The following is an 18,689-nucleotide window of genomic DNA, read 5'->3' as shown; positions in this document are numbered from 1 at the left end:
TACTCCTCTGCTCAGAAGGTCATTGCTTCATTTTGTAAAGAAATTAAACTTATCTGACATGATTTGTTCTTGAACAGCATGCACTAGCTGTTACTCATCTCCTCATTTCTCTTTTCAGTGCTTATAAATCATTTGTTCCAGTACTTTTCCAGACACAGAAATTAAGCACATTACAGTACCTTGGCTATTTGTGCTCCTTCCCCTCTTCCTCACAACTCTTTTTCTACTGTCTCACTTGCTCTTTATGAGTTCTCAAATATAAATGAGAATGGCAGGCAGATAGTTAAACAGAATACAATCTAAGCTAATCTGAATCAGCTGATCTGAAAAGTTCTCTACCTTACCTAAGTAGTACTCTGTTATTTTACCTATTCCTCCACAATTTGAAGCTGAATCTTTCTGCTACCAGCATTAACTGTGGTTAGTTATAACTATCACCTGTCTGCAATTGTATTTGTAGTGAAAAGAGATTAACCCCCCAACACACTGGCCAGCAAGAAGTACCCAAAGCCCCCCTCAAACATTAACCCCTGCCAGCTGTCTCAGGACCACCTCTTGACAGTTATTCCTCTCTGTTGAGCAGCAGACGAACATTTTCCTCGGTCTTCCTCCTGCATCCCATTTTGTATCGTGACATTTCTGATTTTGTGCCAATAGGCTCATAATAAACATATATTCTCATTCCTAGTGACCTCACCTATTTCCAGTTCTTAAATGCTTCCTTATATCTGAGATCCACAAAGAATGCATGGTTTAGCCAAGCTGTTTTCTCACTGCAACCTATCCTTTCTTAGTAACAGGGAAAGCTTGCATTACTAAGTATAATACTACTTACACAAGATACTATCATCTATATTTACATTTTTCCCCTTTAAAAAGTTTGCTCACAAATTTTACTTACTAATTATCTAAGTTTACTGAAGTCTTCCTGCTATTATACATACAAGAGAAAGAAAAGATAACTTTGGAAATATTTGGGGAAACTTGCCCCTGCCCTCTCACCCCCAGCAGGTGTTGTAAATAAAATGAAAATAAACAAATCCCCGCTTTCTGCTCTCTGCACTTCCAACTACTTTCTAGTAAGACATTACCTTTAAATTTTACAAGTTCTAACAAAACTATAAGAAGCTGGGAATTATGTTTTCCTCTCATGTTTTTCCCAGAGATAAGATGGCTCATCAAATTCAAACATGATGTTACTTCTTTGAGTCCATCAGTTGGGTTCTGCAATTGCCTAAGTCTTAAAGGCTCCATCTATGTGATTCACATTAGCACACCTTGACACCTTTGGGGACAGATTCCCCAGTGCCCACACAATCTAACCTGTAGCATTTGCAATGAGGCAATATGAGTATCCCATTTTGTCAACATGAATGGGAAAGAAGGAATAGCACGCTGAGATAGTTCAGCCTCCACAACACTCACAGGTGAATGGTTTATGTTCCTCAGTGGTCAGAATGGCAGTGAGTCACACCATCCCATCTCCTGTCCTTCAGCACTCCAACATAAACAACCCTCATAACCCTCTCTCCTGCCCAACATACCCAGGACACCATTCCTCCCATTTACTAGGTCGCTTGTGCCATCTCAACAGTGTCAGAATCCATCACAAGGGATTTCCCAGCACCACAGAGAACATTGCAGAAAGTCAATATGCGCAGTTATAATTAGAACGATAATTATTAGTCAAAAAAACACATATATGAACAATTATGGCTATCAACTCAGTTTTCTCACCTACACTTATTTATCATCAGACTGTGAATTAGATTTAAAATAATTCAGGTTGGAAGGGACCTCAACCTCCTACTGAAAGCATGGCCAACATGAAATTCAGACAACGTGCTCAGGGCTTTATCTAGCTCGGTCTTGAAAATCTCCAGAGATCCCACAACCTCTACAATGCTTGACTGTCTTCAGGCTAATTTCCCCCACCTTATATCTTGCCAGAATCTTCTGTTTCAATTACAGAATCACAGAATGGTTGATGTTGGAAGGCACCTCTGGTACAACTCTGCTGCTCTCACATTGATGAGATCCCTCTGTGCTTTCTCTTTTCCAGGGTAAACATTCCCAGCTCTCAGCCTCTCCTTGTGCACTTCCCTTGAATTTACCAAATGAGCCCAGTTTGTCTAGCAACACACCTTCCTGGCTAATGAGTCATAGAAGTACGCATTTGATAAAATGTTCTTTGGTAGCTGCTGCAGAAAACTATGGCTGCAACTGCTGCCTGCTTCGTCAGCCCCTCTTTCCATCATCCAGCTGAGGCAAGTTTCTGCACTGACCAAAACAATAGCAATATCATTTTTGCATTGGCAAACACAGCTGCTCACAGGTAGTATGCACAAACACAAGGCACAGAGAGGGAGAAAACCACAGCAGGAACAGTCTTTACTTGCATACAAAATAGTCTCCTTGCTACACAAGCTTTGTTCTTATGACCAGATTACCTTCAGGTGAAAGGAAGCATTGTTCCTGCAGTTTAGTTGCTTCCAAGTATGTCTGCAACAGCTTGTAATTCTCAGAAGAAATTCTAATTACACTTGAAATGTTAATCCCAAGCTCAGACATCACAGGCAACAGCTGAGGGTTGTGGAAATCCAAAATTATAATGTAATGATGGGCACCATCATCTGGTTCATCATCTGTTCAAAACACAATAAAACCAGATTAGAGCAAGGACGTTCAACAGCTAAACAATTTTTTTTTTTTTTTTTTCTTGACTATATAGGGATACTGCAAATTAAGGGCAGAGAAACAGTTCTTTTATAACCTCATTGGGATAATTACATATAAGTTTAAAAACATTATGTGCATTAGACTGAAGTCTTCTGTAGCAAACCACCTAGAACTCAGCAGGAAGAATACAAGTCAGAAGTAAAACTTGTTTGGAGAAGCACCAGGAGAAAAATTGGAGAAGCTGATTATAACCAGAATGTCAGCTGTAGCAGCATTTCTGTAATTGCTTCTCTTTAAGGAGGAGTTTAGTGCCAGGACATACTCACATGCTCTAATGGTAGTTTACGCTATCCTATTTCATCCTGCATAAAGCTGGCCAGGGAGCACACACAGAATAAGTTACTGTGTCTTAGCTGAGAGATGATATTAGCTGTAACAGTTTTGAAGGATTAGCTGCAGGTATGAGCTGACTCACTGCTGACTGCTCCCTGCCCAACAGGTTCATGTTTCCTAGGCAGACTCCCTGGCAAAACCCTCATCAGCTGGTAATACCAGCTCACATCAGTCCTTTTAGTTGGCAAGGGGCATATCCAAATTCATCCTAAAGTACAGATGAGAGGTTTCATTGAGCGCCTGCTCTGTTTGGGCTTATTACTTCTGTAGAAATATGCAATGCATTTCAGTACCAAAGCAAAAGGTTAAGCATTATGTAAGTAAAAACGAGCCCTCTAGAAGCTTGACTCTATTTGAAGCTAATTGTGTAGATTTCCTTTACGGTCCATGCAGAAATATGGGTATTCAGACACGTATCAGGTGACCTAATTAATCCAACATGGTTATTTATCCTAAAACAACAGAAACTGCCTGCTGAAGTTCCTGTATCTCTCCATCGACTATGGAACGCATACAATTAATGCGGATCCTGCACAAACAACAAAACACAGTTTTATGCTCTATTTAGCATTCAAATTCTATCTTATGCCTACTAACACAACACCCTTAAAAGTCCTTTGGCCACTCCTCAGCTCACGGGACTCATTCATCCACGGGAGAAAAAAAGGCAGGAAAAAAACGTAGCCTGGCGCTGACATCTGCCTGTGCTCAGGTACATAGCCAGGGCTGCGCAAACGCTGGAGCAGCAGGCTGGCAACACGGTTGTCTCTCCTCTTCTTGTAACATTAGGTAAACATAAAAGAACTGAGGAATTTGGAGAAAGACTGATTGAGGAAGCAGCCACCGCAGTCCAGTACATATATTGCATGAAGCAAAATCAAAACCAGAAGAAAACTAGTCCATTATATCACTGCTAGTACTGAAACTGAACTACATACCTTGATGCCTCAGTTACTGCAGGAAGAAAAAGCATGAGCATGTACAATTACTGAGCATTAATGATTTCTAACAAAAAAGACAGATGTCTGCATAGTGACTTACAGAGATCCAAAAATCCCAATGCGCACATGCTGAGAACGACTGCCTGCCATTCAACAGTTATAATTATGCTAATAATCATGACAAGTTGATAACAATCAGTCAGCTGTAATAATCAGTGACTAGTTCATACTTAAATGACAAAAGACATCAATGCAAGTAATCTCAAGGTTACTCAAAAGCAGAAATATTCCATTTCAGAAAGGTGATAATGTACTAGGGATGAATGATAAAATGACTGCTAGCTACTAGAAACAGATACAGATTGTCTTTGAGTTCAAGACATGGTCATATATAAGCAGTAGCTCAGACTACTCTCGAGTAAAAACTGTGGCATTTTTCTCTTTTTTTTTTTTCCTTTTTTTTTTTTTTTTTTCACTTGATACAGCTATATTAGAGTGGCCAAGAATGCTGAAAAAATTTTTTATTGTATCACCTTTAAGGATCATCCAAGGTTCTTCATTTCTTCTGCTCAGACTCTTGTAAAATATGGAATATGCATGAAGATTTTTAGAGTACTACATTCTTGGTAGAAAAGTTTCATAGATCTACGTGTTCTTGACACTGAGAAATGGAGCTGGCACCACTTTGTCCCAAGACAAAGCTTTCGCATGAGGTCCCTAAGAACCTTAATTGCCATGTTCTCGAGGAAAGAGAGAAATTCCTGACACTGTTGTTTCACCACACTCAATGTTAATTTAGAATGGTCTCCAGAAATTTTGGCAATACTTGACTTAATTTTCTCTTGGTATGGACTTCTGGGTGGAACTGTCAGGAAGAATGAAGAAACAATTACCTCTCCATAAAACAATAGCTGTGTTTTTCCTGTAGCCTAGGGTGAAGGGTTTGCAGGGTGCTGTCCCTTCTTAGGGCTATCGGTTCCTCCTCACTGTCTTCCTCAGTACGACTAAAGGAAGCAGCAAGCTCAGATTACCTTTTCCGTTGTTAGGTAGTTCCTTATTGTCTTCAGACTGGAAATCAATCCACTGAATACAATTTTTTTTTGTATGAGTCAGAACCAATTTGTTTATTATTAAGCCCAACTGTGTGGATGCACAATGAATGTGGTAAATTGTTCAGAATGGCTTCAGCTCAGTACAGTCATGACTGTAAAATTAAATACAGCACAAGTGACCAAGTGCAAAATACCTCAACAGCTTCTCCTTTGAGGCACTCTGCGACTATTGCTGTTTCGTAAATATCCTTGGGACTAATGAGACAAATCCCAGTCAATAAAATCATAGTTTAACAGCAATGATAGTAGTTCATAATATAAAGTTACTAAGCATACTAAACAAGGATACTTTTCATGCTTGTTAGTTTTTCGAGGCAATTTATATTTTCCTTACTTTGTCTTCTCATTAGCTGTGATGAACAAGGCAGCAAAGCATGGGCATCTTATGCAGGTACCTGATGTTTTCTGCCCACCTCTCAAGGCAGTAGGGAGTAAAAATGTTGAAGCTGCTAAAATTGCTTCCACGGGGCCGAGTGGAAGCACATTAATACCCACCCAAAGCCACTCGGTACTGTACACTCTGTACAAATTTTAGTAAGATGACATGAGTTCTCTGCATCGCTTCAGCTTGGATTCTTAAAGGCATGAATGTTTCTTTGAAAACTTCTTTCAGGCCCTGAAAAACCTTAAAATTATCAAAAGAATGATGTTACAGCCAAGCCTTAGCTGAAAAAATGAGGAGCTGTGCACAGATAGCTACTGTTCTGTTCTTGCGGACTTTTGTCAGCTTCATTAAGATTCACGATTTGCTCTAAACACCTGGACCAATGCTTTTTAGATGCTTGAAGAGTGCCATTGATCTCAAATGAGATGCAGACAAAGGTCTGATGAAAGAGTGAGGAAAGCCTGCAGCAGTTCAACTAGGGAATAGCGGGTACACATAATGCATCCAAAAATCAGCAAGTGCTTCTCCAGCAGGAGAGATTCTGTTTATGTTGATGTAGCTCAAACATAACACGGTCCAAATGAAATATAACTGTGATCTAATGAGGAGAGCTATGCACATTCTCCGATATTTTTTGTTCCAGCGAAATTTGTAACCATGAGTGCTCTGTATTAAGAATAAAGGTTTTCTCAGCACTAGTTAGCATATTATTCCTTACCTTGTATAGCTCATTTCTGGAGTAGATTTCTTCAGGTCTCAGGTCTATCCACATGTTTTTACAGCAAATTAAATCATACTGCCCTTTGTACAGAACCTGGCTTCATCCCCAGACAATGGCAGGCAGCTCTGTTACACTTTATAATACAAGGAGAAAGCCGCCTTTGGATACTGACACAAATGTGTTTAGTTATTCTGAAATCCTTCTGTAAGAAAGGTTTTCTGCAGGATTTGTTTAGCCACTTTCTTTTAGTCTTACACATGCTAAAACATTTTGATGTCAACATGCTACATATACCTCATCTGTATTTTATTTCTTGGACTGTACAATCTATCCTAATACTGAGCAGAACACAGTGCCCTCTTCAAATGCAAAGTGGTAATGCTTTAATGTTGCCAAATAAATCTTCACTGCTCAACATGGAACAAAACAAAGTACTCGGTTAGAAGCTAGGCTGCAAGATTTCCAGCAAGTTTATCAAGAGTATATCTACATTTTTTACATACCGATGTATTTGACTTCCTCTTCCATGTCTCCCCGTCGCTTCAGTTGGGTGTCCCTTTTAACAGTGACTGGTGCTAGAGGGCCTCCTTCTGTCTTTTTGCCTTTCCTTTCTTTCTCAGCTGTCTTGGCACTGGGGAGGCTCTCCTTCTTGCCAGGAGGTTTAGCTTTCTCTTTCCCTCCATCTTTTTCCTGTTGTTGCTCTTCTTCTGCCTGACAAGATGAATAAACTAAGTTCTCACTGTAGCCTTTGTGCAGAACAAAGGGCAGACTGCTGTAAAATTTTAGTGGTTCCATTTTTTTATGTGAATACTTTTCCTTCTCAGCCACTATAATGTTGATGTGGTGAAGCCATCCTGAACACTCTGCTTTATCCTTCTCAAACACGCCATTCAGTTTATTATATTCTTACTAAATCATAGTGTTAAGACTTCACATTAAAAAGGAACAGAGAGAGGTAGGTAGACATTATACCTACAAAACTAATGAAATGCATACTGGTAGAAAGACGAGTAAAGAATCACTGTGCTTTAGTTACTGCCGCTACAGCACTTGCATCAGCCAGAAACCTTCCCTGGACTGAAGGGAAATAAGACAAAAAATTCAATTTCTGTTAAGTCTTTAGCATCTCTGTTAACACTCTTGAGTATGGTGTAAAATGGTACCAGCACTATTTTTCTTTGATGTAAATATCTGTCTACTGTAAACTAGAACCAAGAGTCTTGTGCTCATTTCACACAGGATATTACTCAGCCATTCTCATTATTTTCAAACAAAAACACCTACATTAAGTTCTGCTCAGTAACTTAAGAGTAAAGAACGAAAAAAGATTTTGCAAGTATCCCAAAGCCTCACACTATAAATCCAGAAAGCTCAGAGTCAGTCTAAAATTAAAATAATCAAAAATATATTGAGGTAAAGCGAGGTGCTGTAAGAGCAAGAAAACCTCCACCTTATTTCTGCCCAGCAGCAGGACTATGCACTAACTATGCAAGAATGACATTTAAGGATTGTAAAGCTAAACTAAATACAATAAAACTATATTAACTTAACTTACTGTTACCATCCTGCTGGTGTCACTTTAAAGGCTATTAAAGCAATGAGAAAAGCTCTCCATGCAAATGAGAGAGGGCCGTCGACTACACAGCTGCTTTCCCTAGATTCAGCTGGAAAAGCAGACTTTCCAGCTGTAGAAGTTGTGTTTAGGTCAAATTCAAAACCAAAGCAGAAAATCTTTCCCTGCTTTCCCTTCTTCGTGCATTCTCTTTCTGTAAAATTTAAAAATGCCTTCAAGAGATTCTTAAAACTATGTGTGCTGTGAAATGGGGGATTTGGATGCTTCCATTATTTTCTTTCAAATCTATTCCACTCTGGATATTTCAAACCAATGATTTTGATAGCACTACTTTGATTGTAAGCCGATGAACACATCAAAACGGATGATACAATCATCAGGCTACAAAGTTCACCATCAGCTTTATCTATCGCATCTGCATCATTTTATGTAATTAAGTCTCAAATAAGTGAGACATTTCTGAACTTGCCAAGATTCCAACAAGGAATGCTAGCTGACCTTAACACCTCAGGAAGGAAAAGCCTCTCCTTTCTAGGACTCTTTCCTTTTCCCCTCAATGTCGTATTTCTCTTTCCCTACAAGGTGCAGCTTTTTGTGGAGCTTCTAATCTTCCATTAGCTTTACAGTCTGTAATTTTGTTATTTTAAGCTTTGTATTACAGAATCTTACTACCTCAAACAGTTTTCTAATTCAGAGACACTTCTTCTCTTCTGCATATTAGTTCAAATGCATACACCTGTCAATTTATGATAAGCTTCTGTTCCTACTGAAATAAAGAAATTTCATAATGGTTTATTTTTGTTTATTCACTTGCTGTTTTTCTTCTGCCAATCCATTGTATTAATTGATGTCTATTCTAAAAAACAATGGACAGTTATGTTGGCTTTCTGAGAATGATCTGCTAGTAAAATCCTTGTTTCAACCCCTGAGTTGTTGGCAATGGAACTTGTACTGTACAAGCTAGTTGGAAAGGATTAAAAATTTTATGTCAGACAATCTAGTTAGAATTCTACATTAAAAGCAGTTTCTGCCCATTCTGTACTGCAGAGCATCCTCACAGCCAAGAGCCCTCCCAGTTCTTGACTCTGTCTTTGTCCTTCAACTGCTGCTCTCACGTTTGCCTGTCATGCTTTGATATAGATATAATCCAGAGGAGCTGACAACTTTGACCAGATTGCTTGGCTAAAAGAGAAGACATTGTAAGTTCCAGAGATCTTCAGTCTTCAATACTGACTATCCTCAGATTATCCAGGGAAATAAAATTATACTTACAACAGTAATCTTGCCAAATCAAAGCTAAAGGCTCCATTTTAATATCGAAGTGCCTAATTTTTAAATTTCAAATTTTTCATTTACAGTTTAATTATCAGCACTGAGTGATATCTAACAGAAAAGCCTTTTTTTTCTCCATTCATTACAAAAAATCTGCTCTACAGCTTCAACCTCTTGATTTCTCTTCAGATTGAAAACACTTTTTTTTTCCTCAGATTCTTTATATATTTCTGTGGCTTACATTATAATTTGCTAATCAGTTTTGTAATTGACTTCTATGGGAACAGGACACAACTTTAATTTCCCACCTAGCATATAATGTTCTTGTGCTTGTGCCCTATACTTCACCCACCAATTATTCCCACAAATAGCATTATTGATAGAGAAAGTTACAGACTTTTCAACCACACAAAATTCATGAAAACATTTTCTTCTTGCATCTTTTACATGCATAGACTGCTTAGGTCTCCATGTCATCACATTATACATTATAGTTTTTGATCAATTAACAGGGTAAACTATTGCAGCAATTATACGACTTTCTGGTAATGGTCTTCAGTTGCATGAACGTTTGCTGGAAAAGGAGTATAGCAAAGACCAACCGTTCAGCAAGCTGTTGAAATGTACTGACAACATTTTTTTTTAATTACAGATGTTAGAAAGCAATTAGAAGTCTGATCTGATTGTGATTCTGTGCAAGCTTGGTGAAATTCCTCCTAGAACACATCAGCAATCTGACTGAAGCAATCTTGGAGAATACGTGGAAGCGAGTCTTAGGAACACTGGGAAATGTGGTACCCGGTTCTGAGAAGCAGACTTCAAGATGTGAACTATTTGGAGAGAGTTCAGAGGAGAGGAACAAGCATAATCAAAAAGCTAGAAACCATGGCATATATTTGGGTTTGTTTAGTTAAACATGTAATAGACTTCTGTAGAATGGAGGGTAAGAACTGTTGTCCCCATACACAGTGAGAAGCGAAGCAGTAACAGCTTTAAATGTGAGCAGGGTCGATAAGGTTAGAAACCTTTTCCAAATGACTATGTTGCAGAGAGAACTGAGCAGTAATACTGACTGCCGCAGAGAAGTGAAAGCACAGCAGTGGAAGGTTTTTAGAACAGGTTCAACAAACATCTGCCAGGAATAGTTTATGTATATTTTATCCTGCTTTAGTGCCAGAGGATGGCATAGATAACTTCTCCAAATTTCCCCCAGAGAGGTGATTTGTAATAACAACTTCTTCATACTGCTGCCCTGCATCTATCCTTGATACCTCTCAAGTAATAACCTCTCCTATCTTTACTTCAGCAGAGATATATTCAGCTGAAGCCAGTTCCCAGTTCTATTTTCTATTGGTTCTAAGACTCAGCTAAGACATTACTACTTATTACTCTAGCAAAGAGTTCTTGCACAATATTTTTTCTTTTCTTTTTTTTCCCTGTCTCACCTGCATTTGAGTAATTGAGAGCTTCTTCTCCAATCTAATCTAATTAACTTAAAAAGATAAATTTTATTCACATTTCTCTTCAATTATAGATCTAGGAAGTTAAGCATGAGGACAAAGCTGAATTTATGCAAACAGCACTAGAATGGTAGTGTCTTCATAAAGTTAATTAAGCATCCTCCCTGAGGCATACTATAGTACCTTCTTTTCAGCTTCTCTTCTCTGCAGGTCCTTCTGCTTGAGACAAAGCAGTTGAAATTTCAACAGCTTTCCAGTTAGTGTTACAGGAATTTCTTCACCACTATCCAGAATGGCTTTGGCTACTTCTATCACCTGCAGGGGAAAAAAAAAACAACAAAACTATTACTTATATAATTTTAATATTGCATTTGACACATATTTTGCATGCTGAAATGAGGAAGTGCTATCTCACACCGTACAATGCGTGGGTCAAAATGGCCACAGTTTCAGAAAAACAGCATATCAGTAAAACGTATAGCTATTCTTTCATTCCTAAGACATCAAATGAAGTTATAACTGCTGTAGTATGAGATAAAACTAGAATGGACACACGGTTCTCACAGTAAAATGTCTTTTTTTCTAGGTTTTAAACAAAGAAGCAACATTAAGCAACTACTTATTATAAAGCAATAAATTAAAAAGCATTTAACAGATAGCAAATCAAGGGGAATAGTTTGGAGTACTGTTTACAAAGTGACTAGTGTCGGAGGCAGTAGCCCTGAATGAAAGATAAAAACTTCTTGAAGGGAATTTGAGAGGGTCTGTCTTGGTGAAAATACACCCCCTCCCTGTGTAATTCTGATTCCGTTGGTATGCAGCCTAATTGGGGTGAAATAAGGCTATTGAGTTTTCTTAGGGTGATGACAGCAGCGGGAACATACAGCTGCATTGTCCAGATGTGTGGCATTGACAGGCTGTTTTATGACTATGTTTTTTACAGCTTGTTTCCACTAAATTTCATACAACTCACTAACATCTGGGCCGTTTTCCTTGGAGCCTCATAACCACTTTATTTACTGCGAAAAAAATAAAATAACATAAAAATACCATAAAAAGTTGTTATATGTTTCTTTTCACTTGTGTTGTCTCTGTAATAAAGTTCACCTATGTAGGAAGCGCTGTTGAGGAATAATATAACCATAATATTTTCCTACTTTTGTTTTTAAGCAACCATCAGCTTTATTTATAACCATGGGCTGAATTAGGTGTTACTCAAATGTTCTGACATGTTTCTCTTTTCCCCTCTTGGAGCAATTACAGTTGGGCACATATGGTGTCAATTTTGCTCGCTAGCATTCAGACAATGAAGGTGCACACTGCATCTCACTGAACTGTGTCTTGTCTAACACAAACACCACCATTAGCTTTGAGCACTCATAGTTTCTTGCCCAGCTTCGAAATTTTCATTTCTCAAGTAAAACCCAGGTAAGCAAATGCCGCCACTAAAAATGCTTCTCTGAATAAAACAAAGTCTGGATTCCATTTTGGCCATTATACGCCAAATTATTGTTTCATACAAATGAAAGCAAAGTACAGAAAAAGAAACCTCTTACAATTCATATTTTTCTGAATCGCGTAACAGGGAGACAAAACAACCAAAATATTTGCATTTATAAACCTTCCTAAAACAATCCTGCCCCTCCAACACTATTAAACCTGATGATCTCCTTAACATACGCATAGGAAAATACACCATGATTAAGATCAGTCTGCTTTACATCTTTTCTATTCGGAGTAAGACTACTTACTGGTCACTATCTCAACAAGCCAACCATAGAAGGCTTACTGGAAAGACTCTTCAGAGTCACAGCAGAAAATCAAGGACATGTTAAGAACAGACTCCAAAACTCCCACAGACTTTAGGCACACTAGAAACTATTAGCTATTCCAACAAAAACCAGTCACCCAGAGCTAGAAAGCTCTGTGCTCTGAAAGAAAGAAACTTTGGTAGAAACATCATAGTAATTTCCCTTAGAGAGAAAAATTCTCATATAGGGTTTTTTGGAGAAGGGGTGTTAACAGCCTATGGAAAGGGATGCTTCCCAACTGCCTAATCTAGATGAGTTGCACATTTCTTGAAACACAATAGAGGGGAAATGGAGTGATTCTGGAAGGATTCCTGAAAAGTGTATATATAGTAACCCAGCTCGATGGCAGTTGCTGATTTACTGTTCATGGAAGAAGGAAGGAATGCTTAGACTCTTTTACAACCCGTTCTTCCTGAGAAGTTCAAAGCATTTTACCAGTCAAAAGCAATGCATCATGATTATTCCTATTTTGTAGATAGAGAATGCAGGAATGAAGAGACTTGTCCAAGGTTCATAGTGAGCTGGACAACTCTGAGTGGGTGGGAAGGACAAATTTTCTTACGTGAGGCATTAGAAAAGTACAAACCAAACTCCACTTAACAGGAGTACATGCCATGACTGTGGGGGGCAGGCAGACAAATAAGACAAAGATAAAATGAGCACACTACGTTTGGCAATACAAAGAAAGCAAATAGTTTTTCATACAGCAATGTAAAATCTCCTTTATTCATAAGCGAATAAAAAACAACCCCTCATCAATGCTAGTTTAAAGACAGAACATAGATCAATCCATGCACAGTAGATAAAAGGAATTATATTTATTACACTTATGGATGTTTACTTCATTTGTGGCCCTGTGAATTATGCAGGCACCTGGCATAAACAGTTAAGAATCCACAGAGCCTCAACAAAAAAAAAAGCTGAAGACAAAGACTTGGTAGGAGTACAGAAGGAATTTTTTGGGATACTATGAGGTGGATTCATTTCAGATTGGCTGTACTTCATCCCACCAGTGATGACCTTTTTCGTATGTGAGAAACCATGGAAACTTGGATGGACAAAGTTAGGTAGGGCCTCTTTGCCTTTAAAGGAAGAGGAAACTTAGCATTCCTCACACAGCAGGGGTCACATTTGTGAAGTGCAGAAAGGCTTCAGTGATGCAGTATTTGATCTCATATGGTGGCAGTAGGAACCACGCAGAGATTTAGCGGTCTGGTGCAAAGGGCATGTATTTCAAGCCATTCAAACACTGCATGAGTGCTTGTAGGTGACACTATACTATTGGCAGATGCCAACGCCATTGAGATAGGAGACGGGCCTTAAAAGTTTGGGAAACATTTAAAGCCAGAGTCTTTATGGTATCTTTCTCTGAAATGCCTCCTTTTCAATATAGAGAACCACTGTGGCTGCTAAATCACAATCAGAAAAGCTTTCAAAGTGATAAATTGCATTATTGATTTTCACAGCTTTATCACTCCTCAGAAGCAGTAGCATCACTTGCTATGAACAGTGGTCAGCCCATTTCATAGTGTCGTTCTCCCATATCCAGGGTGAGCTTTCTAAAGCTTCCCTCTTGTTCTTGAAGTTTCCTCTTGTTCTTGAAACTGTAAGAAATCTAGGCCATCACATACCTCAGACTCACATAACACTTCCTGACAGAAACATAATGGTTCCTAGAAGAACTCCTCAGTAATTCCAGTCCCTTAGTAGCGGACACAGTTCAAGTCAATTTCAAGCAGCAGAGCCATCAGTCAAGAGGGTACAGGGACTACATGTACCAACCAAGTTCTTATTTACTGTTCAAATGTATTTTCCTGAGCAAGCTAACAAAAGCAGGGGGGAAAAAAGCGATCTTCAGGTATTACAATCTGCCATCAGTATCGTGAATCCCTCAGAAGCAGCTTTCAAGACAAACTAGGGAACAAGAGCTCCATGTGTCATACTGATAAATTTCTTTTGTCCAAAGACTCCTTTACATACACTATTAAATATTTCTGAATCTGCTGATGTAATTTCATTAACGATAGCACATTACGATCAATAATTTTGAAAGTATACCAGAAAGGCACTGAGCTGACTCAAACTTCGTTCAGATCACACCCACAGTGTGCTGAAATGCAATTTAGTCTCTACTATCAGATCATTCATCTAATTTCATTTTTCCTCTCAGAACCTCTTCCCAACTATGACGTCAAAAGATCATTATCATTGCTTAATCATTATCCTTCATTGGTGAATTAATGATTCACAATTCAAATGGAGCTTAAGGACTCATGTGAATCAGTAAATAAATTGCATATCTGAACGGAGCTCCATATCCAGCTTATGTATCCACAAGGCAGACTGTAAAACTTAAGCTAAGCCAATGAAGCATCTTTGTTAATCAATGAAGACTCTACCAACATGTATTCCGGAGAATTAAAAAAAAATTAAAGTGGATTTGATGACTCCTCCTGCCCCTCAGAGTCTTTTTCAAACAAACCTACTAAAAGAAGAATAGGACACTTTCCCTATTAGAGCAACGCTGAGCAAATATGTATGCATGCATGCACTAAATATCTGCCTTTCTATTGTGAGAACATTTCTCAAAGCAGCAGCAATGGCTGCTTGTGCACTAGAAAAATATGTTGTCACTCATATGAGTGAGTCTGGTTTTTACCAAAGCATAACACAGCTTGATCTGGCTAGCAGAAACCTAGTTAGTAACATCCATTGTAAGAAGGCCTGTTCCTTAAACCTCTCTCTACAGAAAAGTGTCCTCAGCAATGCAGAATGAGAACTTTCTGAGACATGTGCACAGTGTATGTGTCTTAGTGTTACAAATACTTAAATAATGTTTTAAGGGAAATACAAATAGGTGAATAGCCTAATTTAAGTAAAAATGAGAAAATACATTACACAAAAATTAGGATTATTTTTCACCTTGGCTTTATTAAAGAGCTTGTATAAGAGCTCTCACCATCAATGACGTGTACCTCCTATGGCTTCCTGACCACCTAACTGCTACCAAAACAAACTGCTTTAAGGCAAGACAAAATACAAATATGAATATCGAGTGATTCCAAAGATCAGTCATTAGTATTGCTACCTCAGGAAGGAGGAGTTTTATGCATGGGGAAGGTTTTCTCATGTGGGTTTTCTCATGTGACCCTTCAGATACCTGTTTCCTTTTAACACTCTGATTGCGGGGGAGATCGTTGAAATAGCATTTAAGTGATTTCTGAAGAACCTCTACAGAACCCAGGCCTTTTTAAAAAGAGAGGACAGGCCAGCCTGCTGTGATCTGTGCTCAGAAGCAGAAAGATATTACCATGATCGAATCTTGAAATGTTTACCTTTCAGTTGTATGAATCTGCCCAACAAGTTTTTCCATTGTGGAGCAGAGTATTTTACGCTTCTGAGAAGTAAATTGTCTCCAGTAACTCCAGCCAACTGGATCCACACAACGAACATTACAAAGCTAAAGGATTTAGTCACGCTTCTCTAACATTGCATCTGGCTAGGAAGAGAACCCAATCAGAGGGGGAACAAAAAGATTTAAGAAGCGAAGCTGTCTCATCAACCCTTGTGCTGGCAGAACCCATCTAGCTACACCTTGCCAGAGTTTCCTAAGCCATCTCAGAACTCATGGGCCACGAAGTCCCAATGCCCTCGTGGGCCTGGCACCACAAAACTCCTAGGCAGGATCTTTCCACCTTGGACCAGCTTTGCAAGAGGGCTTTGGGCATTTTTTTTTTCCTTTGGTGACAAAGGATTCTGGGATTAGTTGCTTTACTTGAGAAAAATGTTTTACACACTATTCTTAATTAACCAATTATAGTCACCCAAAATTGCTGAAGGCAACAAAACAGAGAACAGCATTTCCTTTGGCTGCTCCAGAGGGTCCCTCTACCAATTTAAGGATGACATTCTTACAGACATAATTGCTGTTTGCTCTAATTACACAGAGATTCCAATAAAACTTACACAGGAAAAGCAGGAAATTTTACACTAAGTTGCACGCGTGCAGGAAACCTTGTAATCTAGGAAGCAAAACCAAGGTCTCACCAGTGTTCTAAAGTGGGTTTTAAATAGATAGATGAATTTCAAAAGGTATCAAGTTTCTTTCAAAGAAAATAAAATTGTCAGCAATTTTGAGTTTTATGACTGGCCTCAGGCCAAATAATTATAACAGTAGTAAAATAATAATACGTGCAGAGGGCACTAGAATTAGGATTATGAAGAAGAGCCACTATTCTGAAATGGAAAAAAAAGATGAACGTGTTCAATTGTCTCATGTAAATAATAAAACCCAACCTCTCAGATTTTAGGAAACAGAAAATCAGAAGACACAGATTGTTTTCCTGCAGGAGCTCAAGACTTTTTGCCCCAGTTTCAGCACTTAGAAATCCTAATAGTTCTTAACATGACATATTGTCCTTAGAGGGGTCCCTGGAAAGGGATACTGAACTGGAGAGACTTTAGAAATTGATTACAAACAACTACAATGTCTGGGACTGACTGGTTCATAGCAACAACAGTTCAGTCTCATGGAATAAATAAATCCCAAAAGGAAGGCGTATAATTTGATAACTCAAAGGACTACACGTGTCACTATTGATCATGCAGTGGCATCGGATGCTCTGACAATGGCAAAGGCTGATGCAAGGACATGGTGGTATGTCTTTACTCTGGGTAATATTTTCTTCTTTTTAGGTGGCATGGGTTTCCTATATTTGAAATAAAAATCCCTTTACTGTTCTCCGAGGGTTAGAACTATTTATCTGATCACACACACGCCTCTAATGCCAGTAGGATGACCTAGGTCATTCAGACATCAATACTGGACTGGCATACAGAACGCAGAACTAGAGGAGACCTTTGCTGTTCTGGAAAGGCAGCTGAACCCAGGTGAATGCTTCTGTCAGGACATTTTATTTTGTTTCCATTTGGCGAAGTTATAAGAAGGCATTTGCCAATGATATTCTGCTCTCTTGGACATCAGTGCTAGCAAGGCAATTGTCTGTCTGAGCAATTCAGCAAGCACTCAGAAGTCCACCAGTGAAAGGCATTATCAAGTAAGAATTAAGGTAAGCAGGACAGGTAGAAGCTTGTGCAGCGAGCTGAGAAACTCTCAGAGAGTTTTAGGAAAATCTTCAAGAGGTAGGAAATCCTGGAATACCTTAACATTATCTAGGAGGAATGTGGATAACCCAAGTTTGCAGTTCATCTAAAGATGCCAAAGATTTGTGGCCTGGGGTGATAGTGTCTGTTTGGAATAGTTTGGCACAGCCATAAATTGTCCCTATTCAGTTGGCAGCAGAGCAAACTGAACTGCTTGTAAAGGTCTCCTGCGAGGTAAAGAGGGGGGTAAATCTAACCTCAGCTGATACGCAGACACTGGTAGTCTTCCCTAACGCCTATCATATTGATATACACAAACTGCTGAAGACCAATGGGAGTTGTGAAACTTGCTAAACCTAAGCTAACAATTTTTTTTCTTAACATCCTTTTAAGTAAACTGACCTAAATACCTGGACCCAGGAGGCAGAGTAGTTAAACTCTCCTCAGAGGACAAGACAATAAATATCTCAGGTAAATGTACCACTTCATGCAGTGGGATCGTTTACAACTGAACTGAACTGAATTCTCTCAGTGCCAGGAGGCACACAAGGCGCGAACATCGTTCTTCCACTTCGATCGGTCTGCGGCTGCGTGCCGTGCCACTTCCCAAGAGTTCCATCCTGCACCATTCCTCCCAACCTCCACCATCCGACGCCAGGTCGTTTTTGGATGACCCCGCTTTCTTCTTCCCTCTGGAGTCCACCCAAGGGCCACAGCGCAGTCTTCTGTCGTTTTTTTCCTCAGAACATGACCGATCCAGCTCCATCTCCTCCTCCTCACTTCATCACCGATTTTCTCCATCCCCGCCATTTCTGATGCTCATCGTTTCTGCAACTTTTTATTTTTTTTTTCCGGGAGGAGGTAGTTGGCCTCCTGCCCAACCCCCATGACTTGGAGGGCCAGTGATTTTCCTGTCAGGGTGGCCTTCCCTTAGGCTGCGTTGGTTCACGGCACCTTCTTCAATTTTATCCGGTGCACCCTCCAGAGAGGGATCCCCTATCCACCACCCAAGGGACGCGCCTTCTAGCCGTGCAGCCCCAGCCGAAGGGATCGTTTACAAACCATACTATATTCTGTACTGTGATGTACCTGGTAGGAGCCTGGTAACAGATACAACAGAGCTGAAAACAGATAAGTAGACAGTGCCCACAGTAGGATTTAAAGTCCCTTCCCTGGAGCCAGTACCTCCCTAAAAGGCATCTTCATTTAACGACAGTTCCCAGCTGTTTCTTGAGCATT

General features: G+C 39.3%; 1 protein-coding gene across 1 annotated transcript in view; it reads right to left on the bottom strand.

Annotated features, from left to right (window-relative positions):
• Positions 1 to 18,689, bottom strand: part of SPAG17 (sperm associated antigen 17) — a gene marked incomplete at both ends in the record, with an annotated part of 108,802 nt that overhangs the window by 72,657 nt on the left and 17,456 nt on the right. The window contains 3 exons of the mRNA XM_082336821.1: positions 2,451 to 2,645; positions 6,735 to 6,936; positions 10,720 to 10,851. Coding sequence (XP_082192947.1) covers positions 2,451 to 2,645; positions 6,735 to 6,936; positions 10,720 to 10,851 — 529 coding nt within the window. The remainder of the gene's footprint in view (positions 1 to 2,450; positions 2,646 to 6,734; positions 6,937 to 10,719; positions 10,852 to 18,689) is intronic.

This window comes from Platalea leucorodia, assembly GCF_965183815.1.
Source record: "Platalea leucorodia genome assembly, chromosome: 2".
Classification (NCBI taxonomy): domain Eukaryota; kingdom Metazoa; phylum Chordata; class Aves; order Pelecaniformes; family Threskiornithidae; genus Platalea; species Platalea leucorodia.
The sequence above is the reverse complement of the archived record's forward strand: the minus strand, read 5'-3'. Positions and strand labels throughout refer to the sequence as shown.